At 44.0% G+C, this 25,461-nt stretch overlaps 1 protein-coding gene across 1 annotated transcript; it reads right to left on the bottom strand.

The window, feature by feature from the left end:
* Positions 1 to 23,284: 23,284 nt before the first annotated feature.
* On the bottom strand, positions 23,285 to 24,303 carry LOC101630272 (transmembrane epididymal protein 1A-like). Its single transcript, XM_004675400.2, has one exon. It carries the CDS (start codon positions 24,301 to 24,303, stop codon positions 23,416 to 23,418), a length of 888 nt encoding a protein of 295 aa, XP_004675457.1. The 3' UTR covers positions 23,285 to 23,415.
* Between the last annotated feature and the right edge of the window lie 1,158 nt (positions 24,304 to 25,461).

Below are 25,461 nucleotides of genomic sequence, written 5' to 3' on the forward strand. Positions count from 1 at the left end.
GCAGGGGATGTCTTTCCATTTCATGGTGTCTTCTTGTATTTCTTTTAATAGTGCCAAACACTTTATTTTTTAAACAATTTACAGTAGCATAATTTTCACAAAATAAAATTTCCCAATTTTATGTCTATAAATTGGATGAGTTTTGACGAACAGTGTACAATTATGTAATCACTGCTATGAACAATAATCTTAAATATTAGTTGTACTCTTGTTGTATATTTTAAGCAACTTCAATTATATCTATGTGAATCTTTTTGCCTGTTCTCTATAGCAATCACTTATCTCTGTTCCTTTTTTTTCCCTTTTTTTGGCTTCTGTTCTCTTGGCTATTGTCTTTATTATATTTTCAGTTGTGTTGATTCTGTTGTACTTTGGGCATCTTGTGATTTAAGTTTTATTTCTTTCCTTTCCTTTCCAGCCTTTAAGTAATGCTTCCACCTTTGAATGCATTTCTTTCTCTATAAGTCAATCTTTTTAATCCTGTTGCTTTTAGTCCTGTGCACTTTTGAGCCTGGCTTGATTTCTTAGCAGCCATTACTTTGACTACTGGTTAACAGAATTAGTCTCAGTATTTATCCACTCAAAATAAGGCCCTTTTTTATGAATCGGTAACACTTATTCATGTTCTCGTACTTCCTTGACTCTACTGACAGCTTCCCTTTTCCATCCAAATCTTAATATGATTTTATGCTCTGGAGCCAGCTTTGCAGATACTATGTATTTGAGTTTCCTCTTATATGTGAATTAAAGTTTATAGAATCTTTGCCTTATAAAATATGAGAATCTTTGACTCTTATAGAAACTTTGTATTTATGGTATAGCTATTGCTTATATGTGATTTGAATTGCCTTCCTTGTTAATTTGTGTGGATTTTAGAGGATGTATGCATATAGTTGGATGCAGGAAATTGTCATTCTAGGGGGACTTAGTAGTGTCATTTGAAAAAATCTTGCTTTGGGGGGCTTCCCTGGTGATGCAGGGGTTAAAGATACAGCATTATTAACATGAGTTCAATGCCCCATCTCCCTGCCAGGGAGCTGACCCACATGGCGCAGCAGACCTCTTCTGTTGTGGCTGCTGCTCCCCTCAGCAGTGTATTTCAATAGAACCTCCTGTTCTGCTCCCCACTCTGTCTCTGGTGAATCTTCTCACTCCCTGCACCTCCGACTTGTACCCTAGTTCTTGTGTGCGTAAATAAATAAATAAATAATATATTAAAAAAACTTGCTTTTTTTAAAAAAATAATTTTGGAAGTGTTCCTCAAATTTGTTGTGATGCCTGATTGACCCCTCATTTTTAAGAAAAGATTTATTTATTTAGCATACAGAACTGGAGGGGCAAGGGCAGTGAGAGGATTCACCAGAGACAGAGTGGGGAGCAGGACAGGCAGATAGAGGAAGCACACTGCTGAGGGGAGCAGTGGGTGGGTCAGGAGAGGTCTGCCGCGTCATGTGGGTCACCTCCCAGGTGGGGATCAAACTCATGCTGAAGTGACTTTAGCTTTTTGGTGCTGTGCTTAACCCACTGCATCATCAGGTAGGACCCGACTCCTCATTTCTGAGAGAGTAGCACACTAAGGCGATTAGGACCCCAGTGTGTATGTTGAGAGTGGGTGGGCTTTGCTTAATTGTGATTGTGTAAGAACGGCCCATTCTGTTGGGGGACCCACTAATGCCATAATGTGCAATTCTTCCCTCTGGGCTCACTCATTTCTCCAGGGAAGGAGATTTTGTTCTCCCTTGAAGTATGGGTGCCTATTTTTGCCTCGAGAAAATGGGGTTGTTTATATTCTTCACAGATTTTCAATTAGCCACCTTGTTTTCAGCCCTCTGTATTACTCATCCTTCACTGCTTACACTGTACCGCTCTACCTGAATGTCAGAGAGCGGAACTTCTCTGACATTCTGTAGGGTTAACTAACTCTTTTATGTAGTTTTCATCTATGCCAATATTCTAACCCACAGCTTCCTTCACCCTGTACTTCCGTTGTCACTCTTCCTTCTGCTTCCTATCTTCCAGAATTTTGTCAGAATCACATGTATTGGTGACTCTTGTGTGATTGTAGGTTTACAAGTTTTTAAACCTTCGCTTTAGTTTTAGTGAGTGTGTGGGAGTGTAATAAAATGATACTTAATCTGCTATCTTTAGTTAGAAACCTCTCTTCTTTGAGTGTTTGGAAGAAAATAGACCCTTTTAGAGAGGAAAAGCAGTTGGTGGTTCTATGACTTGAGACCCACCAGGAGCTGGCTGTGATCCTGACCCATCATCCTTGCTGGTGGTCTGCTGGGATTGTGCCTGAGAACGGAAAGAGCTTCAGCCTACAGTTCACAGCAGAGCACATGTGGTAGCTGGAACTGAAGACCCATTACCTGCCCTGGGTCTGAAATTTTACCTCCTACACACTGTTGAAAAATGGCTGCAACAAAATTGCAGTTACATGTTATGTTGAACACCTTTCCTTATGGTTAGATGTTTGTACCATATAGTGTTTGAGATGGCTTTCCACCCTGTCCTGAGAGATACTATAACTCATTTAACCAATCCCATATGTTGAATCCAGACTGAGTTTCCTCTGATATGAAACCAAGCCTGAACTTCTTGTACCCTTGCTTCCCTCAGAAATTGTTAGTTCCTTTGTGTGTGTTGTTCTAGTTCTTCTTTTTCCCTGAACTATGTGTGAGAGCCCCAACTTGCATGATGCGGTGGAGCCACCAGTATGACCTTGGCAGGTCATTATCTTTTTATCTGAACCTAAAGGAGGGTAATAATTCTCTTCTTGTGCCTTGTGGGGGGTGGGGGGCTTAAATGTGGTAGTAAACATAAGTTCTAGTATTTCCAGACACAAACATCCCTTTCCCACCTGACCTAGTCCTGTTCTCTCTTCAAAGTCTTTCAAGGAATTACACTTTCAGTGGAAATATGTGCACACCTTCTCTTTTGATTCAGCCACAGAAAACTTGAAGGGAGCTGAAATCCCTAGAATTACAAATAACCCAATAGTATGCAATGACAGACACCTGTCCGGAAGGCCTTACATCTGAGGTGTTGCAAAACACAGCATAACTATTCTCCATAACACCCCAAATTGGGCTTTTGCTCTGAGTGATTTGAGGAATCACTAGAAGATTTTGAGCAGTGACGTGGTTCTTTGACTTTGTTTTGAAGGTGTCAGCCTGGCTGATGGGGGAGGGACAAGGATGAAAGTCAAAGACCAATTAGGAAGCTGTTGTAATAATCTGGTGAGAAATGAAGAAGGCTTGTGTCAGGGTGGTTCTAGTTTTAGTGATGAGATTTTGAATATATTCTGAATATAGAGCAAAAGCAGAGTATCTTAATAGATTAGATTTGTATAGAAGAAAAAGAATTATCAAGTCTAGTGTTAGTGGTCACTGCCAAGGAAGTGTCTTCTCTTAGGACTAGGATAACTTTACTACTGAGCACTTTAAGCATTAAAACTCCTATTTTTACATCTTTGCATGGGGTCAGATGTTTCCAAGCTCTCTGCTGAAGTAAGGACTGCTAGCAGGCTGCCAAACCCCACTTCCGTCCTCTGTAACAATGGAACCTGGACACATAGTTGCCCAGGAACATTGTTTTCTCAGCTTCCTTTGCAGCTGTTAGGTTGGCCAGACATCTTATCTGGGTTTCCTCCAAACCACTTTATGTGGGCATTTGGGGATGTGATCTCTGGGAATAAGAGTAAAGAATGGTAGGTGACCTAGGGAAGGGGGGAGGGGTGGGGTGTCTGTAAGATGACTAGTGCTTTGTGCTCCTCTAGAGCTCAAACTAGAGAACTTTCTGATACGTCTCATGATGCATCTTAGAGTTGTCTGCTTAAGAGATGAGAGTATAAGGACTTATCTACTGGCTCCTAGCCTGCACCGATGTAAGCCTTAGACTCATATAGGCCTTAAGTCTTCCATAGTTTGGGCTGCATATGTAAGTGCCAACAGTATCAGGGAAAGAACTAGAGATACGGAGCCCTAGGGCCAAGGCAAACACTATCAGGTTGCAGAGCACACCATTGGTTGAAATTCCGCAAAACTGGTTGCCAAAGCAGTGGCTGAGTAAAAGATATGGCTGAGAGTGTGCACAGGAGGGCTACTTGTATTACTGAGATCTGTTTTTACTGCTCATCAAGTCTAACCCACCACAGAGTTCCCATCAGAAGGTGGTCAGATGCAATCTCTGCAAGAATGCGACACAAGAGTGTTCATAGAACAAGAAATGGTCACCTCTGGGCCAACTGGTCTCAAAGCTGATATTCTAGTCACTTATCATCTCCTCCATTAGCCTCTCAGAGTCTTCTCTCCATCAGCCAGCACTTTAATTTGTATGGCTGCTGGTGAGCAGACCTGTATTCACCCTAAAGGATCTGAGCCTTAACTACCTTACCTTCATTGAGCAGTGGTTGCTCTACATCCCCACTCACCGTTATCACCGGGCATGGGGTCTCTGAGTTTCAGTCACAGACCCTCCTGTCCCTATCATCTTGCAACCCTAATTCTTCATGACGACTAGAATTAATTGTCACCCCGCCAAATCTTTGTGCGTCTGTTGGCCTAGGATCACCAAGGCCACATAGTGAGCTCTGGGAATGGGGTCTAATACAACAAAGCATAGAGCTAGAGTGTGGGAAGCACAGAGTACAAGCGGGCCATTGGGAGTGATGGCAGTAGGGGTCCATCCTACTTCTACCTCTTTTTCCTGGGCTCATGGCACCCAGCCTCTGAGGAAGTGACACTGTTTCACCCAGTGCCTATTCGTCAACTTGGAGGATGCAGCTAACCCACAGGTGTTGTTCCCAAGCTGGTGCCTTAAACGAGACCTCAACCGAGTCCTATTCAGCTGTTCCCAGCTGCTGAAGAACAGAAAAAGATCAGTAGGTCCTGTGATCCTATGTCCTACACTTCCTTTGCCTAGTTCTGAAGTTACGCTGTGTGAGATGTCCTAATAGATAGGGAATTTTTCCAGCCCAAACATGGTGGTATCGATGGGAGATTTATAGGCAGGCAGGAAACCATGGTGTGCCACCCTCTGGGTGGCGAAGGACTGTCAGATAGAAATCAGTGTGATGGTTTTGTGAGCCCTGGATAATCAGGAAGTTTCCCAGGTCTGCTTAGATTCTGCTACTTTCCCAGGCCTGCTTCTTGGAGGAGTCTGTTGCTTGGATTCTGCTGCTCACTGGAGCAGAAAGTCCCTGCAGTGTGCTGCTGGCCACAGTAGTAGCTGTGGCTACCTTCACCCCTTCCCAAACAATACAGATGCTATGCTATGACGGATGGGAAGACTAGTTTCCTCATACAACCTGTATAAAACCTCACCATTCCTGTAATCCAGGGCTCAGCCTTTTGGGACCCATCCCACTGAGCCTGCCGGTGTGACAATGAAATCTCTGTTTCCACCTCTCTGAGGGTCGTCTAATTTCTCTGGGAAATTGCTATAACACAGAGGCTTGGTACAAGTTCTCATAAATTTCCTCAAAGGGACTTCCCTGCAGGACTTTGGAGAAGATGGCCAGGGGTTCTGAGGCCAGGGTGTCAGGCTCACTCAATTGGGCAGAGCCACTGAGTATGGCTGAGTAGGCTGCACACCGCTTGGCTCAGGGAGTGCCAGGTGCCAAACTATGCCATGCTGGCACCACCTGAGGTTGTGCAGTCGAGAGCCTGCACAAAGGCATTGCACGTCAGCTATTAGCTTAATCTGAGGGTGTGGATCTAAAGTCTGCCCTTGCCTCCTCTGGGAGATTCACCCTAAAAGCCTCCAGATATTCTTTTTCCTCAACTCATTTCCTTCTTCCCTAAATCTGAGGGGCGACTGTTACTATGGAAGTTTGAGTTTGCAGTTTAGTCCACCTCACGAGGCTCATCGGTCCGTAGTAGATGGTACCCAATGTGTGGGTGTGTAACATGAAGTATCATTATGATTATAGTGACAACAAATAGTTCCAGGAATTTTACAGCACCCTTCTGTTGAAGAGCTTATTTTATTTATTGTATTCTTACATCATCTCTGTGAAGTTAGAGGAATAAATGCAGGCCTCCCACGTAGCCCCGGAGAAGCTGAGTCCAGAGGCATGAAGGGACTTTCCCAATATTATGGACTGAATGTTTGGTCTCCTCCCTGACCAAATCCATGTGTTGAAATCCTAACCCTTAAAGTGATGGGATCTGAAGGTGGGGAAGTGACTAGTCATGAGGGTGGGGCCCACATGCATGGGGTTAATGCCCTTCTAGGCAGAGAGACTCAAGAAATGGTCCCTTTCTCAGCCCTGTGTGGGTACAGTAGAAAAGAGGTAAACTGGCCCTCCCTGGTGGTGCAGTGGGTTAAAGCGCAGCACTGTGAGCTGACTGCAGCTGCTGCAGTGCGAGTTGGATCCCTGGAGGTGACCCACATGGCGCATCAGACCTCTCCTGTCTCACCCACTGCTCCCCTCAGCAGTGTATTTCATTGATCTGCCTGTTCTGCTCCCCACTCTGTCTCTGGTGAATCCTCTCATTGCCCCTGCACCTCTGGCCTGTGCCCCAGTTCTGAATGCATAAATATATTAAAAAAAAAAAAGAGAGAGAGAGAGAGGTAACTTACAAACCAGGGAGAAGGCTTTCACTGAGAACCCAACCATGCTGGAGCCCTAGACTCAGTCTAGCTTCCAGGATGTGAGAAACAAATGTTTGTTCTTTTTTAAAGATTAATTAGTTTTTAAAATGTATGCATGTAGAACTGGGGTACAGGCCAGGGGTGCAGGGGTGGTGAGAGAATTCATGAGAGACAGAGTGGGGAGCATAACAGGCAAAGTGATGAAGCACACTGCTGAGGGGAGCAGTGAGAGAGACTGGAGAGGTCTGCTGCGCCATGTGGGTCACCTCCCCGGCCAGGGATCGAACTCATGGGATCGAACTTGTGCTGAAGGGGCTGCATCTAGCTTTGTAGGGCTGTGCTTTAACCTGTTGTGCCACCAGGGAGGACCCAAATTTTTGCCCCTTAAACCTCTCAGTTCATGGTATTTTGGGGTAGCAGCTGGAATGGACTAAGGCACCCAGGAATATTGCACAACAGGTTGATAGCAGAGCTTTCTACCTCATCGGATCCCTATTCAGATAATTGTTACTTCTATTTGCAAGCCCCACCCCACCCCCAAGTCCCACAAAAAGGAATGTATCAGTGAGGGTCCAACCTGGAGATAGAAACCGCAAGATGACTTGAACAGGAACCATTCCACATAAAGAATTATTAACTGTGCTAGAGAAGTGGGATGGAGAAAGGTTGACTATTAATTGGCAGAGAAAGCTCAAATGAATACTGGAGTAGCTGATCTGGGTAGCAGCCAGCACCTTTAATCCTGAGCTAGAGCACCCAAGGAAGGCATAAATCTGCAAGAGAGCCTTCCTCTGCTGGGCTCAGATCCAGGCCTCACTGAAGAAGGTGCAGCCAGACTCATTGCATGGTGAAGTCTGCTGAGGTGCTGTGCCTGAAGGACTGGTGGGGGCCGTTCCTAGGGGCAGGGGCTGGGTGCATGGAAAGGGTGTGTGCTGCTGGGTGCTAGTAGGGTGGTGTGCTGCTGGCCCTGGCACTGCTGAAGTCAGGAGGTTGCCCAAAGAGCACACTGGAGCCTGGAGGTGGTAATCTTCTTCCTCCAGCCTCCTTCCAGTGCCTCCTCTACTGAGTAGTTGGCAAAGGAGAAATATTTTCAGGTTCAGCTTAATTATCACAGAGCAATATAAAGCACTGATAACTGTCACATGATAACATTTGGTAGCTCTCAGCTCCTGATCAGTTTTTTAGAAAGGAAAACCCCTAGGCACAGGAAGAAGGAAAGGGGACCCAGGAATTCAGAAAACAGATCAGCAAAGGGAAATGCACACCCACTCAGGAAAATCCCCTGGGAGAAGGGAGGAACCCATATTTGTTTTGCTATTTTTTAACTAGGTTATAACTGACATGCAGTTAAGTGTACCACACTCACTAAGGTAACGAAGGTACTTGTGGTAGCTTTTGCATTGTGTAGGCCCATGAGACCACCCCTCTAGATTGAGTGACTATTCCTACCATCCTGGGTTTCTCCCAGTCAACATAACCCAGTTTACTCCTATTATCATAGTTCATATTAGTGGAGTCATAGCATATCTACACCGGTGTTTGGCTTCTTTTGTTTATTATAGTCTCTGAGAGATTCTTCCATATTGTAAAGTGTAGTTAAAACTGAACAACATTTAAGCAAAAAAAAAAAAAAGTCAGCTGTTTCCTATAAAGATGCATCTGGTTAGAACCATATCTACATACTTTAGTTCCAGGTCATCCCTTGACTGGCTATGTGACACTCTGTTGGGTGGCCCCAGCAAGCTTGGGAAAACAAGCCTTTGAACTTATAGGGACCATCCAGTGTGGTGGTAGTGGTGGGGTGGGGATGGCCAGGCAGGCTTTGAGCCATTTGTGTCACTGCTTGGTCTTAGAGTCTGGAACTGGAAAAGTGGCAAAGGGTGACCTCAGGGAGCAGATCCAGAACATAGCTAGAGCGAAGTGGGCCAGGTCTACCGTGGACTAGGCATGGGCATGCTGGAGGACATAAGTATCAAAGTTCAGCATCCCCAGGGTAAATGGTGGTATTCAGAAGTAGACAGGACTTGTCCTTGAAAATCACTTTAGTGCCAAGAACTGTATGAGATAATAAGAAATATATATTGGTCTCTGCCTCCAGTTCCTGGCACGGAGCTCCTAAAATTCTTATAAATTCCTATGTGATAAGAACATTAAGGGTATCTCTTGTTCTAATATTTGCCTTTGACCCTGACCTGACATGGTATTGTTAGACCCTTATAATTCTTTTTTTTTTTTTAAGATTTATTTACTTGTACACACAGAACTGGGGTACAGGCCAGAGGCTGAGAGATGGCGAGAGGCTTCACCAGAGACAGTGGGGAGCAGAACAGGCAGATCGACGAAGTACACTGCTGAGGGGGGCAGCGGGCGGGTCAGGAGAGGTCTGCCACGCCATGTGGTCACCTCCAGGGCAGGTGGGAATCGAACTCATGCAGAAGTGGCTTCAGCTTCTCAGTGCTGTGCTTTAACCCGCTGCACCACCAGGGAGGGCCATATAATTCTTAAATAATAAGAGCACTGAAGCACTTTTACTTCTATTGAGGTGACTCCTAGAGTGTCTTGCTCAGAAGCACAGGTGGTAACCTCTGCTTGCACCTGGAGTCTGAACTGTATTTGGGGTGAAGGGTCGTCTTTTCAGATTGAGTTCTTAACTGATGGACTTGATACTATCTCTTGGAAACAGTACCAGGACTGATTTTAATTAGTGGTCACTCAGTAGTGTGGGAGATTGTTTGGCGTGGGGAATAATGTCCTCCACACATTTGTTGACCAGAAGTGAAGTTCTGAGTAAGAGGTAAAGGAGACACACTCAGGATAGAATGACACATTAGGGAAGAACTGGTTTCTTCCTTTACAACCTGCCAGATCTTGGGACCAAATAAAATAAAGTTTGAGACTTCAAATTAAGGGATGAGCTCAAGATACAAAACAAAAACGCCATGACTGAAATTGACAAAGTCATCCGCAACTCAGCTAACTCATAAATTACGTATTGTTCATCAATAGAGACTCTTTACAAGAGATATATAGGTTACAGTGTGTCAGCATCAAGGTGCTTTATATTTGGCTTCATCACTTCTAGCTGTATGGTTTGGGGCAAGGCACGGAACCTCTCAGTGTCTGTTTCTTCATCTGTAAATTAGGGTTAGTAATAGTGCCAACTTCAGAGTGTTATTGTAAAATACTTAGAATGCAACCTGGCACTTAACAGGTCTGATAGCAGTAGATTTACTGTAGGATAAGGGTACATTTTAATATGCTTGATATAATTAAGGTGGTGCCTCTCTACTAGGTCTAAGCTTCATAAGAGCTTAAAACAGCCCTGATCATGTTTGTGTGACTATATTTTGAGGCAAATCAGGCATAACAGATTGTAAACCACAAATATATGCTTGTATCTTCACAAAAAATTAGTGACTCTCTGCAGGGTAATACTATTCTTGGGGGTATTGGGAAATTTGTATGTTCTTTTTTTTTCTTTACCTCATCATTAAAATGGGGTTACTATTCATATTTAGTGGGAGAAAATTGGCATAACAAAAGATTTCTCCTGTGTCCCTCAGGACTATTAAATATAAGTGAAAAATCTGTTTCTAGTGATCCAGTTCTAGAATCTATCTGAATCTGGAGTTATGTAGATAAAAAAAACTCATTATAATTATTTGGGCCCATAACCAATTCCATTTTACAAATGAACACTACGCGTTTTAAGTGGCAAATTTTAGAATGTACTAAATTTCTTAGGAAGTAACAACCGGGTACATGAAGGGAAGGTTGTACTGTTCTATTTAAAACTTGAGCTCACCATTTTGAAAAGTCACTGGTGCCAATTGTGCTTGTCTTACTGAAGTCACCAAATCCATCTGCATTTCAGTTGTCATATTCATTGTGATCCCATAGGAGAATATTGGTTTAACTAGTACGAAAAAATGTCAAATATAAGCAAAATGATGAGCCAGTGAGATTCAGTTGAATATTGAAAATTTGGTTTTATATCTGCCCACATATGAATAGTTGCCAACATACCAACTCTGAACTTATTTTTAATAGTGACTTCAACACAAAATGATTTCCCAAAGAAACACATTTATGACAATCTTAGACTTCTGAGATTTAAGGGAAAACTTGAAAACTAGAATTTTCACTTACTGTTAAGAAAATTTTTGTATAGAAGGCAACTTGTTACTACTACTTTTGAAATCATGAACACTTGCAAAATAGGGCAAGCAATGTATTGCAGAAAAAAATTCAAACTAACAGTGAATAATAGGTTGTTAGAATAATGACAGGGAAAAATCCAGCTGAAACAATTTTTTTTAATCTTATTGAATTCTGATGATACTATTCTAAGAAAAATTGATGTGATGGTGAAAGCTGTTGACTAGCCTCTGTGTAATGAGATCAGTCAAGCAAATTTTCATTACTAGAGGATGTAAGTGCCCTGAGGGATATGGAAGCTCTCTGCTCACGTGGATAAGGTTAAGGAACGAAAAAGCCACAGTGTGAATTTATTTTCAAAATTACTGACAATGGAGATGAAGGCGTTGACAGTATTGGAAACCCTTAAAAATGATTTCATAGAAAAACGAATTCCCTTTCCAATGTCATTGTGCTTCAGATTGAACCTCAATTATAATTCATTGGCAGGTTTGTAGACCATTAAAAAAATTAGCACCAGATGTTCAGCACAATGCAAAGAAAGACATTTTGTGAAAACTGGATTATTTTATTTATTTTGGATTCCTCGCTGTTTTTTCAGGATTTTCACTGTTACTCTAGTATGGTCCCAGCAGTCCATCTCTGCAGCTTAACCTTGCTAAGACCTCTTGTATGCTGTTGTTTGGCCATTTCTTCCAAGCCAGCCTCTATTCCTCACCACCTGATGAAACTAAATAACCCCAGGCCACAATGAAGTAAATGGGTTATAAATTCAAGCATGTGAAATGAGGGCTACATTTTTGTCATATTGTTAAGCAAAACTGTTTTCAGGGAAATCTGTACTATCAAAAAAAGGACACAAAGTTAAATGCATTGAAGCATGTTGTATAGTGTGCCATAGCCCACGTAGCAACTGAGCAAGTCTAATTCCATTACATCCACTCTGTCTTCTGCACCCTCGCTGTTTCCCCTAATGCTGGGCACTGTTTAAAGCCTGCTATGATAGTCTTGCCTGGGGTTCTCCTGCAAGAATGACCACAAACATGTAGCATAATCATTGAGATACAAGTAAGCAGACAACCTTTCTCTGCATGTTTTTTTTAAGTGGTGTGCATGCGTGTGTATGCGTGTGTGTGTACACACACGTATGTGTGATGAACCACACGCATCCCAACATTATATTGTAATCATAGCACCTGTTGTATAGTGCAAGAATTATCCTCTTAGTTTGCCGCAGTCTATGACTCAGGTTTGGGACCCAGGGCTGTTCAGGGACCAGGAGTGAATCTCATTTTATTAAAATGCCCATTATCTCGGCCCTCCCTGGTGGCGCAGCGGGTTAAAGCACTGCACTAAGAAGCTGAAACCACTTCCACATGAGTACGATCCCCACCTGCCTCGGAGGTGACCACATGGCGTGGCAAACCTCTCCTGACCCACCCGCTGCTCCCCTCAGCAGTGTACTTCCTCGATCTGCCTGTTCTGCTCCCCACTCTGTCTCTGGTGAAGTCTTTCACCACCCCTGAGTCTCTGGCCTGTACCCCAGTTCTGTATGCACCAATAAATAAATCTTTAAAAAAAAATGCCCATTATCTCAAGGTTTATTGTATGTTGTCTTAAAGGCCTTTTAAACACTGGAATGCATGCATTGGATAATTGCTGCAATTTCAGGACAGGAGACGTGTACTATCGGTACCTTGTTTCATGTCATAGGGAAGACATTTGTTTTTGTCACTACTCATAAATAGGGTTAATGCTGTTATGAGAATATTCTTCCTCATAGTTTCTTCTTTGATAGTATAGAATTTATTAAGCATGTTATTTTTTGATTCTATGAAGTTTATTCCTTCTTTCTATTATATACAAATGAATTTGGTGTTACATATATTAAAAGTTATGTTAACTCAACCTCTCTTTTTCATCACTTTGTGTTTATATTCAATATTCTTATATTTAAATCCAAACTGAGTCATATGAGGAGGTGCAACCATCTGACTCAATTACATATCCTGGTATAGTTATGCTGGAGCATTTACATATGGGAACATGTCTTTTTATGATAGATCGTTTTAGCTCTTCTTTTTGTTTCAGTTAGGCTACCAGAAAGAAGAGCCGTGCATAATATCCAGAGCTGGTCTTGCAGTCAGAGAATACCAGAATGTGCCAGACAAGGCCACTCTGTGACCTTGATGTATGTAGATAAAAACAAGAGCACTCTGTAATCATGTCTAAACACAGATAGAATGTGAACATGGTCCAAACCACAGGAATGACTAACTATCTTCCCATCTTGGCTAATACGATTGACTGCCACTCCTTTATAATGATAGCTTTAACCTCCAGTCTGCTCTCCTTCTGGATAGAATTTGTTAAAATACCCAACTGTAGAGCTATTCCACTTCTCGATGGCATCCAATTCAAGGCAAAACACCACTTCCATGAATACTCGTGAAAGTTATCTAGCACAAACCTAAATCCTGTAACTCCTTTCAACCACATTTCCCGTGATTCATACTTCCTCCTTGAAATAAACAATAAATTTAATTTGTTCAACTACAAGCATGTTCTTGTGGGTCATTGGCTGGGAGGCAGCAACAGATATTATAGTGTCTTCTATATTGCTAATAACTTTTTGCAAATATGTATGTATGAAGATTATATTAAATGTGAATTTCATTTCAAGATAATAAATGGACTTTACAAAAATTTTGTTATAAAAGATGGTATTGAGTTTGGTGTGCTGTTTTGGCTGCATATTAATTCTGTGTGAGAAGGTAGCTTACAGGGGATACTACTTAAATGGGCAAGTGGTCTCAAATTGCCAAGTTAAAATTGTTCTCGAACTAAATATAGAACAAACTATTCTGCTTTTCAGTTTAAGAAAAATGACAGACTACTATGGTGATGGCACATGGGTGACTTGGTGATGAGAAACCCACAGGGATTACAATTGAAATGAAAGAAAAAAAGTGCAAAATGATGTAAAAATAAACTATTATATTAAAATAAAGAAAAATGACAGACTATAGGCAGCTTACTGAATGGGAGAAAATATTTGCAAATTATTCTCTTATAAAAGCTTAATACCCAAAGTTTCTAAAAAAAAATCCTACAGTGCAATAGCAAAAAGACAATCTGATGAAGAAACAGTCATGGGATCTGAGCAAGACATTTCCAGAAAAGACATACAGATGACCAACAGCTACATGAAAAGGCTTCCATAAAGAGTGCACTGGACTGTGGTGATGGCACAGGATGAATTGGTGAGGGGAGACCCATGGGGACTACAACTGAGATGGAAAAATGCACAAAATGAAGAATGATGTAAAAAAGAAAAAAAAGAAAGAAAAGGCTTCCGTATCACTAATCATCAAAGAAATGCAAAACAAAAACCACAATAAGATACCAGCTGACGCCACTTAGATTGGCTAGTATAAAAATAAGAGCAGAGTGTTGGTGAAGTTGTGAATAACCTGGTGCAGGCACTATGGAAAACAGTGTGGAGTTTCCATAAAAGTTGAAAAAGAAATTATCATATGATCCAGCAATCTATTTGGCTAAATACTGGGCATTTATCCAAAGGAAATTACAACAATAACATGGAAAGATAGCCTGTTCCCCATGTTTATAGCAGCATTATTTTCAATAGCCAAGGTATGTAAACACCTAAGTGCCCACTAATGAATTTTTTTGAAGGTCTATTTTATTTTTTATTTACTGATGCATACAAGAGCTGGGATATAGGCCAGAGGTGTGGAGGAATAAGAGGATTCATCAGAGACAGAGTGGGGAGCAGATCTACTGAAATGCACTGCTGAGGAGAGCAGCGGGTGGGTCGGGAGAGGTCTGCTGCACCATGTGGGTCACCTCCCTGGGTGGGGATTAAACTCCTGCTGCAGTAGCTGTGGATAGCGCCATAGTGATGAGACTTAACCCCTTGCACCACCAGGGAGCCTCCTAAATGCACGTTGATAGATGAGTGAAAACAGAAAATATGGAGTATACATACAGCATAAGTTATTCAGTCTTAAAAAGGAATGAAATATTGCCATTTGTGATCAGTGAAGGGACCTTGGGGTATAATGCCTGCAAGTAATATATATGTTTTGTCCTCAGAGGAAGACAAATCCCAGACATGTGTAAAAGTTAACAAACCAATAACCCCCCCCAAACTGAGCACATGGATATAAATAAAAGAGGGGGTGTACAGGTGACATGGGAGAAAGGGGGAGAGAAAGCACAAAATCACAGCTACAAAATAAATAAGCCATAGGGATGTAATGCACAGTACAGAGCTAAATAAAACTGTGCTGTATATTCGAAAGTTACTAAAAGAAGAGTTCTGAGACACTTTTATCACAAGAAAAAGAAAGCTAGGATAGAAATAACTAGCAAGGATCTGCCTGGAATCTGTCTTGTCTTTTGGAGCTCTGGTGTTATCCCTTATGTCATTGTTTCATGCCTCCCTGCTAGCTAGCAAAAGCAACACAAATATCCATGCATTAAACCTTGTTATTCTCATTTAGGGCATTCATGTACCCCATCATTTGTCTTTCAAATGTGTCCTTTTTCTTCCAGCTGGTGGTCACTACATCTGGCATCTCAACTATCATGCTAGGAATTAACTACTAATGCATTGGAGGGAAGTTTTTATGACTTCGGGAAGTGGACATCCTTCCTTCCTCCCTCCTCACTCCAATTAGCCGTGCAAAAAGGGGAAGGGCACTTAGGAAATTCTGAATAGCCCCCATGATTAAGATAAATGAAGTTTTATGAATGAAAAAAAAAAATGCTGCTAATGTAGGCATTCTGGTTTCCATCTGCCTATCTCTCCCTGGCCTCTCCATGTCCATGGTCCCTTCATGCCCATGACTTCTAGTCAGCAGATTTGCCACTTGCTGATTTCCTTGGAGAGCAATTTGTCAAAGAACATGTAAGTGTGTTGGAGGAGGTGAGTTAGATACTTGCAACTAAACATTAATATCCGTTAATAAGGTCGTTTGTTTTCTGTCCAACCCCCTCCCACCCTAGCCTGTGGGTTCAGGGAGATTATCGTGTTCACTGATTTCTCCCAAGTGCTTAGAAGGCTAGAGAAATATTAAAGTTGGGTGAATCAGTCATTCCATTAGTGATTCACCCATCTCCCTCTTTATTCCCCCAGACAAGTGTGTGAATCTCTGTCTACCAATGGGTCATCAACCCTCGCCAGGTGTTGGAGAAGAAGGGACCACCACTGAGCCTCTTAGGGGAGCCACGCAGAATGCCGGACACTGCTTCCCGTGCAGCCTCTGCCTCCGGAACCTGGTGCTTTGCCAACAGTGGAGGACAGAGGCGACCCACAGGGGCGGTTACACCATCTGCTCGGTGCCCTCTGTCAGGTCACAGGGCAGGGCGTTCGGAGCAAGGCGGGAACTGGAGTGCACAATCCCTCCGCGGAGGCGCTGCCTGGGATGGGGCTCCTGGGGTTTTGGCGGTGCCCGCCCCGCCCCCACCGTGGGTTCCTGGACCTTGGTGGGTTCTGGGGCTAAGGACTCGCGCCCGGTGTGCGGGGTGTGGTGCCTTGACCTCGCGGCCATGCTCATGCTGGGGCTGAGCCCCTTTAACAGGAGGGTGGCACTGGAATGTTGCGGGTACAGCCCGGAGAACCTGGCAGAACTAAACTGGCTTCCTTGCATGCCTCACAGGTTACCAGTTAGTTCTGTGCCTTAAAACACTCTTTTGTTGTTGTTTCTAAACAAAACAAACAAACAAAAAAATCCAGTGTATTATTACACATGTTCTTTCTTTGTGCATGGTAAGACAACCAACCCGAAGTACAAAGTCCGGTATCTTGTCTCTCAGTGTCCAGGCACCTAGATTCTGCCCCAGGACACCAACACCGCATGATTTGTAAGACAGCGATGATGCTGCCCGGTGGAGATTGCTTCGTGGATCTTCTTGTGTCCCTGCAGAAAATGTTGCCAAGGGAAGTTAAGGAAGTGTTTTCTGGAGGATGGATGAGGGTGGGTTCACAGTGCAGGGAGAAGGAAGTTTCCCAGCTTGAGCGTGGGCTAGGCTCCTCATACATAGATTTGCAAAACTGAGCAGCAAGCAGCCTCTCTGTCAAGGCCACTGTTCGCAGCCAGAGGCCTGGAGGAATAATCTCTGTACTAGTTTGAAAGGCAGAAGGGTTGCCCAGAATTGTAGGGACCCGGGAGAGGGAGAGGGCAGTTGCGAGGGTAGGGAGAGAGGAAGGAGGTGTATAAGGGATTCACAGGGATACCGTGGTGAGTCTATCTGGCCTGGAGGAATCTCGCAGTATGGATCATTATCCTTCCCGTGACTGCTGTGTATCGCAGGCCAGAGAGGAGTGCACATTCAGTGTCAGTTTCCACCTGCTGTACAGTAGGCAGCCAATAACCAGGACGAATGAGTTATATGCCATGCAATCCTAGAACACCCTCGGTGTGGTCCTGGAAGTAACTTCCAGTTCCATCTTACCAAGGTACTGATTAAAATCCTTGACTGGGCGTGATTTAGGAGGAAGTCTTTGTCCCAGGCAAGTTTTTTCTTCCTCTTCTTTCGCCATACAGTTTTACTTTATGACAGGTGTCAACTAGCTGCTGTTGATATAGCTTGGGCAACACTGTGGGGCAATGCACGACCAGTTCCACTAGTCTCTGGAGAAAAGGTTCCCTCCCAATGTCCTGGGGGCCATCCTCCTCTGGGAGGGGAAGGAACTGAAGGAGGAACAGGAATAAGAAACAAGGCTTTATTGGCTACTCCCTTTCTTAGAACAATATCAGTATTTGGTTTCTGTGTTGCAAGTTCCTAATTCTCCTCCTACCTCCCTGGCTATTCTTCTTTGTCTGCCCTTTGAGTGCTTTCCTTTTCCCAGTTAGATGGGCTGCCCCTCATAGATCTTTTCCAAGCTCCTTTCCCTAAGCCCTCTCCCTGGGTGATCTCATCCATCCCTGTTGCTTTAATGACTGGTTATGACTCACAAATCTCTCTCTGTAGCCAATACATTCTCTTGAGCTGCAGACTTGTGCATTCACCTGCTTTTAGAATACTAACTCACAGTCTATTGCTCTATCCAGAATTCATCTCTTGTCCTCCAGCCTCCTGAACTTCAAGTTCTCACCAATTGTATTTACTCTCTGGCTCAGCTGTCCAAGAGTTGACTTCTTCCCTCTTACTGTCCTGCTAGTCAGGAACCCTCTAAACCAGCCCTCCATCCATGCTCTTTTCTCCTCATCCAGCCCCATTTCCTGCCAGTCTCCTGACAACTCACCTTGCCTCCAGGTTCATCCTTCTCCAGGCCTCACTCCATATCAACACCGAGTGATGCTAGCATAGTGTCTTGCATACAACAGAGGTTCAATATATATTGAGTAACTGCTTGAATAAGTGAAAAAATTGAACATGTAGAAATAAATGAAGACCAACTAAAAGAAAACAAATATAGGACATACATTTCAAAGCCTACTATGGCAAAGGAATCAGCCATCATCATTTGCCTTTTTGGTAAATGCAGTGGAGGGGGAAAGCTTCATAGTGGATCAAGGGTCTGAGTAGAGGCCTGGGGGATGGTTGGCCTGGAGGAGCTGTAGGTACACTAACTAGATGTGGGTACCCCCATGTGATGTTAGGAATATCTAATTGTTTTTTTTTTTTCTGAATGCTCCTAAGTTGGAAGCAAGACAAAAATTAGGGAAGCTATTAGATATTATTCAAGTCCTGGCCACTTTGGTCAGTTATTTATGCATGCTTCCTGGACTGAGTACTAGAATGGCTGCCTTCCTTCAACTCTGACCTACAGATAGCAGGCTGGCTTCCTGGGTTGGTTACCATTTATAATGGGCTGGTTTTATGAGCTGCTGTTCAAGATTGTGCATCAGAATTTTATTTTATACATGGTCTGTCTTTGCTCATTGTATTTACAGTATTTCAAACTAATATTTGTTGGGTATCAACTGTTTACCATGCTCTGCATTAAGTGCTGTATATTTTTCAGATCACCTACCTCTGTGGGTAGGTGGTGCTATTTCTGCTTAGCCCTAATCACTTCTTCCTTCAAATTTCATGCTATCCATGTCTCTGGCCCTCCTTGAAGTCTTAGCCTCCACTCTCACTGCCCCCCCAACCCCCCACCCCAATCACTGAGGACTGGAAAAATGCTAGGCTATCTGTTTTGGATCTTACTTAGTGACTCTGACTTGAAAAACTCTTTGATAGTCCATTCCCTGTTTTAGTCACCAGATGCACCAGGATCATCACCAGGGAAGGCCTATTTGCTGATGTATAAGTCTTACCACACATTTTGTGCTTAAATAATATCCTGGGCCTACCTGGTAGTCTCAGCACTATGAAGCTATCTGCAGCCACTGAAGCACGTGTTTGATCCCTGGCCAGCGAGTGACCCACATGGCGCAGAAGACTTCTCCTGTCTCACCCACTTCTCCCTTCAGGAGTGTATTTCAGTCAGTCTGCCTGTTCTGCTCCCCACTCTGTCTCTGGTGAATCCTCTTAACCCCCATACCTCTGGCCTACACCCCAGCTCTTGTATGCATAAATCAATAAATCTTACAAAAAATATCTTACCCATTTAGCCCTCCCTGACAATAACTAATTCTGGGAGAGGGCCTTATGTTGGATTTCAAAAATTCTTTAAAATGTTTTTTTTTTCTCCTAAGGTATATATAATGTATAACATGGATAATTTCAACAACTGCCCCTCAAGATTATTTCTTAGCCCTTAAAAATGTGTCATCTAGGGCCCTCCCTGGTGGCGCAGTGGGTTAAAGTACAGCACTAAGAAGCTTAAGCCACTTCCGCATGAGTTCGATCCCCGCCTGCCCCGGAGGAGATCCACATGGCGCGGCAGACCTCTCCTGACCCGCCCGCTGCTCCCCTCAGCAGTGTACTTCGTCGATCTGCTTGTTCTGCTCCCCACTCTGACTCTGGTGAAGCCTCTCACCTTCCGCACCCCAGTTCTGTACCTTCCGTACCCCAGTTCTGTACGAATAAAAAAAAATGTGTCATCTACCTGCATGCTTGCCACTATCTCTCTATCTCCTTGTAGAGGGGACGGGGTAGGGAAGAAATCCATATAGCATTCTCTGTCATTGTCACACTGCAATCAGAACTTATAGTGATGAAGGTATTTAAAGTGAAGTTACTAATATTATTTTGGAAGATCTCCAAAATCATGACCAATGCAGTTGATATAAGTCATGTTTGAATGGCCATATTCTGATAGCCTGAGCAGGCTGGCTAACTTTATGAATCAACTTGGCTAGGCTGTTATAGTATCCAGTTGTTTGATCAAATATCAGTCTCAGTTTGACTATGAAGTTATCTTTAAGGTATGATTAATATTTAAATTAACCACATTGAAATCAGTAGACTTTAAGAAAGCAGATTACTCTCCATAACATGGGTGGGCTTCACCCGATCAGTTGAAAGCCTTATGAGAAAAGACTGAGATTTCCCAAGGAAGAAGGAATTCCAGATTGACCTCAGACCTGGGATGGTAACATTAACCCTTCTTTGGGTCTCCTGCCTGCTGAAATGCCCTGCAGATTTTGTATTTGACAGCACTCAAAGTCTCATGAGCTGAGAGATTTTTTTTAAGGTTTATTTATTTATGCACACAGAGCTGGGGTACAGGCCAGAGGTGCAGGGGCAGTGAAAGGATTCACCAGAGATAGAGTGGGGAGCAGAAACAGGCAGACTGACAAAGTACACTGGTGAGGGGAGCAGTGGGCGGGTCAGGAGAGGTCTGCCAGGCCATGTGGGTTGCCTGTGGGGTGGGAATCAAATTCGTGCTGAAGTTGCTTTAGCTTCTTAGTGCTGTGCTTTAACCCGATGTGCCACCAAGGAGGTCCCGAGCTGAGAGATTTTAAACTTCATCCATCCACCCACCCATCCATCCATCCATCCATCCTTCCTCTGTCACCTATTTATCCTTGGATTCTGTTTCTCTGATGAACCCCGACTGATAGACAAAGGACAAGGTCCAGATATGTAGTAGAGAAATTCCCCCATGCAGCACATATGATAAATGGGATCCGCCCCTGTAAATTACTTCCTATTCTACCTCATCTTCTATACCTCTAATTCCTCCTTGCTAAGTCAGGCTCAGCATCTGATAACACTCATTTACATTTGTTGACTGGGGATTATATTTTGACAGGTGATTTCCCACAAGTGTGTGATGCACTTGCAATTTAATCTTGTTGAAGAAGAGTTGAAGAAGGAAGAGTTTCAACATTATCCTTAAATAAAAAATATTTCACCAACAGGCTGAGAATTGTATTTATTGTATGGCATCCTGAAAGTAAATCTGTGTTAAACTTTCGGGGGGGGGGGCAGAGCCACGTTTTGGGGAACCTAAAGTGTATATAATTTGGAGGTCTCTCTTTAGGAAACAGAAAATAGAATATCTTAGTTTTGCAGTTTTTCAGTGAACCCTGTTCATACAAGCACCTCGTTATGGGCCTTTCTGGGGCTTGGAGGTCGAGATGAAAAATGAATCACTTAAGTTTATTCATCTCAGGGTAAATGTGTCTCTGCTTCTGGTTTTTTGGGGCCGGGACAGAAAGAAGGAAGAGGCCTTATTTAGGTTGATCTTGCTTTACTGGAAGGAAAGCTGGGGCAGGTCTGACTCTAGGTATTGGAGGAAGACACATCAGGCTTCCTCTCCTCTCCATCTAGAGTGCCCTCTCCTCTATGCCCTCTCCTCTATGCCCTGTCCTCCACGCCCTCTCTGTGTGAGTTGCCAGACTCCCACCCCACTTATATCACTTCTCTTGCTCCCCTTCTCAGCATCCCCCCGAGTCCCCCTGTTTCTGGCCTGCTTTCTGTGTCTTGCACCTTGTTTCTTTGGGGGAGTGCCCAGTGGTGTTTGCAGCAAGTGTGTAGTCTGTCTAGTTGTCCGTCCTGCCAGTGCGAACACCTCTATGCTTCTGGATGCTTTCAGTCTCTGAGGGCAGCTTTCCTGATGGTGGGGAGGTACACAGCTGTGTGAGCGGCCACTTTCCTCTATTGTCCCTTCTCCACATCAACGGCCAGCATATCTTCCTTTCTCCCTGCCTCTTCAGACTTCTGAATGCTGGACTTCTCCATCTCCCATAGCAGGCTTGTGCTAGTCAGAGTAGTGACTTTCTAACTGTTTCTAGGAATAAACTTTTTTATGTAGTTTGTGTCCTTATATTTCATGGAGTGTGTAATTTTCTTCTCACCCTTTTTTTTCATTCTGGGAGCTCAATGACTGGCTGAAAATTTCAGGGTTGACATTCTCAGATTTTCTTTGAGCTCTGAATTCCTAAATCTTCTGAACTACTGAGATAAATTAAGCTATGTCCTGATAAATTTCTTTCTCTTCTGCTCCCACTGACTGAAATCTTGTGTCAAAACCACTCACATAAGACATATGCATACATCCTGCAGACGTTGCTGAAAGATTTGACAATGAAATTCTTTTGTAAACAAAAAACCCCAAATGACCTAAAATTACATTTGAAAATTATTTAAAAATATACTCTGAAATACTTTTATTTTCTTTTATTGGAATATACTTAAAAATATATCCCCCTGGCCCTCCCTGGTGGCGCAGCAGGTTAAAGCACTGCACTAAGAAGCTTAAGCCAATTCCGCATGAGTTCGATCCCCACCTGCCTCGGAGGAGATCCACATGGTGTGGCAGACCTCTCCTGACCCGCCCGCTGCTCCCCTCAGCAGTGTCCTTCGTCGATCTGCCTGTTCTGCTCCCCACTCTGTTCCTGGTGAATCCTCTCACCCTCCACATCTCTGGCCTGTACCCCAGTTCTGTATGAATAAATAATAAATCTTTAAAAATATATATATCCCCTACTCCCCAGGCTTGAACTCTTGTTAAATTGATTTCTACCCTTTTCTCCTTGCTCACGCAGAAGAAGGCAGGAATAGCCTCATTTTAGTTTAGATTAAAAAAACAAGTTCTTGGATCCCTAGCTGTGGAGGTGACCCACATGACGCTCTCCTGACCCGCCCGCTGCTCCCCTCAGCAGTGTGCTCCATCAGTTGGCCTGTTCTGCTCCCCACTGTCTCTGGTGCATCCTCTCACTGCCCCTGCACCTCTGGCCTGTATCCCTGTTCTGATGCATAAACAAATAAAGGTTTAAAAATTTTCAGAAATTCACTTTTAAAAAGTCTTCATCCTCCTACACTTAGTGTAAAAAACAAAACAAAACAGAGGGAAATGAAGAAAGCAGAAGCCCTCACCATTAAGCAAAAATGGACCACCTCTGGTTCTCCACATTTACACAGAAGCACACACGAAGCTAGTCCCACCTCAGACAGAGAGAACCCTCTCAGGGTCTCCAGCACCCTTTCATCTCCCTCTGTTTCCTCATTTCTTCTTCTTCTTGGAGCCCAAAACTGTCAGAGAAAAGCACTACTCCTTGCTCTCACTTTACGTAAGCCCATGGCCAGGAGCCATGCTGAGTCATGAGAGAGGAAAGGCAGAGACATGGAAAGAACGGTGAGGCAGAAGTCATCCGGGAGGTGGAAGGTTTATTTAGGAATAAAGAATAATGAAAAGAATGTCCTGTAAGTCCCAGGATATGCCCAGGCTGTAAATCCAGTGAGCACCCTCAAAACTCCATAAAAGAGACAGTACCCCAGCAGATTCTGTACCTAGACACCCCCATCCTGCAGCTTTGTCTCTTCCCTGAGTTTCTCAAGCTCCTCGTCCCTGTAGCCTGTAGGGCACGGCTGGTACCTGGCCTCCAGGGCCTCTGGCCAGGAGGAGCAGCGATGGTGCCAGAGGCTGCACAGCCCATAGACGGCAGCTAGCACGGCAGCCCCCAAGCCCAGATGCCAACAGAAGAATGTAGAGAGGAAGGCCAGGTCGATGGGGTTTTCCGCTTGCCAGGGCTGCCCAGAGGGAGGAACATACAACAACACACTGAGTTGCAGTAGCCAGTTGCTAAGCACCAGCCCCATCCAGCACTTCAGAACCCAGAGTTGGGGCTGGTCGGGCACCCAGACCTCAATGGTTAGCACCAGACTAAGCAGGACGGTGGGCACGATGAAGAAGGTGTGCACTCGAATCTCCAGGAGGCTCTTGTTCTCAGTGTGGCTCATCATCAGCAGGGCCAGCACCCAGAAGGCCAGGGCCTCGGCTGCTCGCTCCAGCTTTATATTCTGTCGTGCCTGAAAGGACTGGCTCACAGTGTCCACCACGCCACTGACCAGGAAGAACATATACATGGTGATATGCTGCCAGTTGTCCTTGAATACGAAAGGCCGGTGAGGGTCCTCCCAGTCTATTATCATCAACCGATTTTCTCCTGGGGGGTAGAACAACTCGAGGAGGATGCCAAGCAGGCTGATGCTCGCCTTTATCACTCCTTCCACAGAGAGTAGCTGCCACCAACTATGTCTTCGCTTCTCCCTCGGGGGCAGAGGAGGTTTGAAGAAATTCTGTCCCCGTAGCAGGGCTAAGGACATCAGCACTGAGTAGTAGAGTGAGAAGAGGAGAAAGAACACCGCTGGAAACACATGTCCCTCGAAGGTGCCCATGGTCTCGGGAGTCTGTCGGGGCCAACGGGCGACAGCTGGCTGAAGAGCAGCAACCTCACAGGGCTCTCCTCGCAAGCAAGACGTTTCTGAGGCGGTGTGGAGAGATCCCGATCCAGCCCTACCTCTGCCTCCCACGCCCTGAAAGGCGGACCTCGCTGCTAGAAACATCTGAGCCACTCCCTGGCTTGGATCTCGTTCAAAGATGTGTTGCTTCACTTCCCTCTGCTCCTTACTTGGACCCAAGGATAATGGCTTTGCTAGGTTTTGGATGTGCTTGGGACCATCAGCCCTTGCTTTGACTTTCTCCCATTTGGAGGGGGAATGTCTCTTCCATCCCTTACCCATGGCTGCATTTTGAAGCACATATTTATCTGGTTTCACAAGTTCATAGTGGGAGAGGAGTTTTGCCTCAGGATGAATCAAACCTTGTCTCACCCATACCTAATTTAGAATACTATTCAGACGAGACTACATGCTAGATTTTAGAGTTTGATGTTAGAATGAGTGGAGACAGTTTGGAGTTGTTGGGATGAAACAAATACACTTGCATCTATTCATAAATTTTGGGAGACTGTGAGAAGAATGTTACAGACTGAATGTGGTTGTCCTCCTCAAATTCGTATTTTGAAGTCCTAACCCGCAATGTGAAGGTAATTGGAGGTGGCTTTTAGGAGGCAATTAGATTTAGATGAGGTCATGAGGGTGGGGCTCCCAGGATTAAACTCCTTATGAGATGATTAAGAGAGGCCAGAACTCTCTGCTACGTGAGGGCACAATGAAAGAGTGGTCATCTGCAAGCCTGGAAGGGGGTCTTCACCAGGAATGGAATCAACGGGAACCTTGATTTTGGACTTCCCAGCCCCCAGAACTGGAGAAATAAATATCTGCTGTTTATGCCACTCAATCTATGGATTTTACTGTAGCAGTCCAAGTTGACTAATACAGTACATTGATTCATGGATTGCTTAATTTCCACAAATCTGTGAATTTGCCATTTTTCCTTCTGTTATTGATATCTGACTGCATCTCACTGTATTCGGAGAAGAGCCATTGCGTGATATTTATATATTTTTTTCATGATTTTTTAAAAAAGATTTATTTATTTATGCATACAGAACTAGGGTACAGGCCAGAGGTGCAGGGGCGGTGAGAGGATTC

The sequence above is a fragment of the Condylura cristata genome, unplaced genomic scaffold (genome assembly GCF_000260355.1).
Source record: "Condylura cristata isolate star-nosed mole 26May11 unplaced genomic scaffold, ConCri1.0 scaffold00003, whole genome shotgun sequence".
Lineage (NCBI taxonomy): Eukaryota > Metazoa > Chordata > Mammalia > Eulipotyphla > Talpidae > Condylura > Condylura cristata.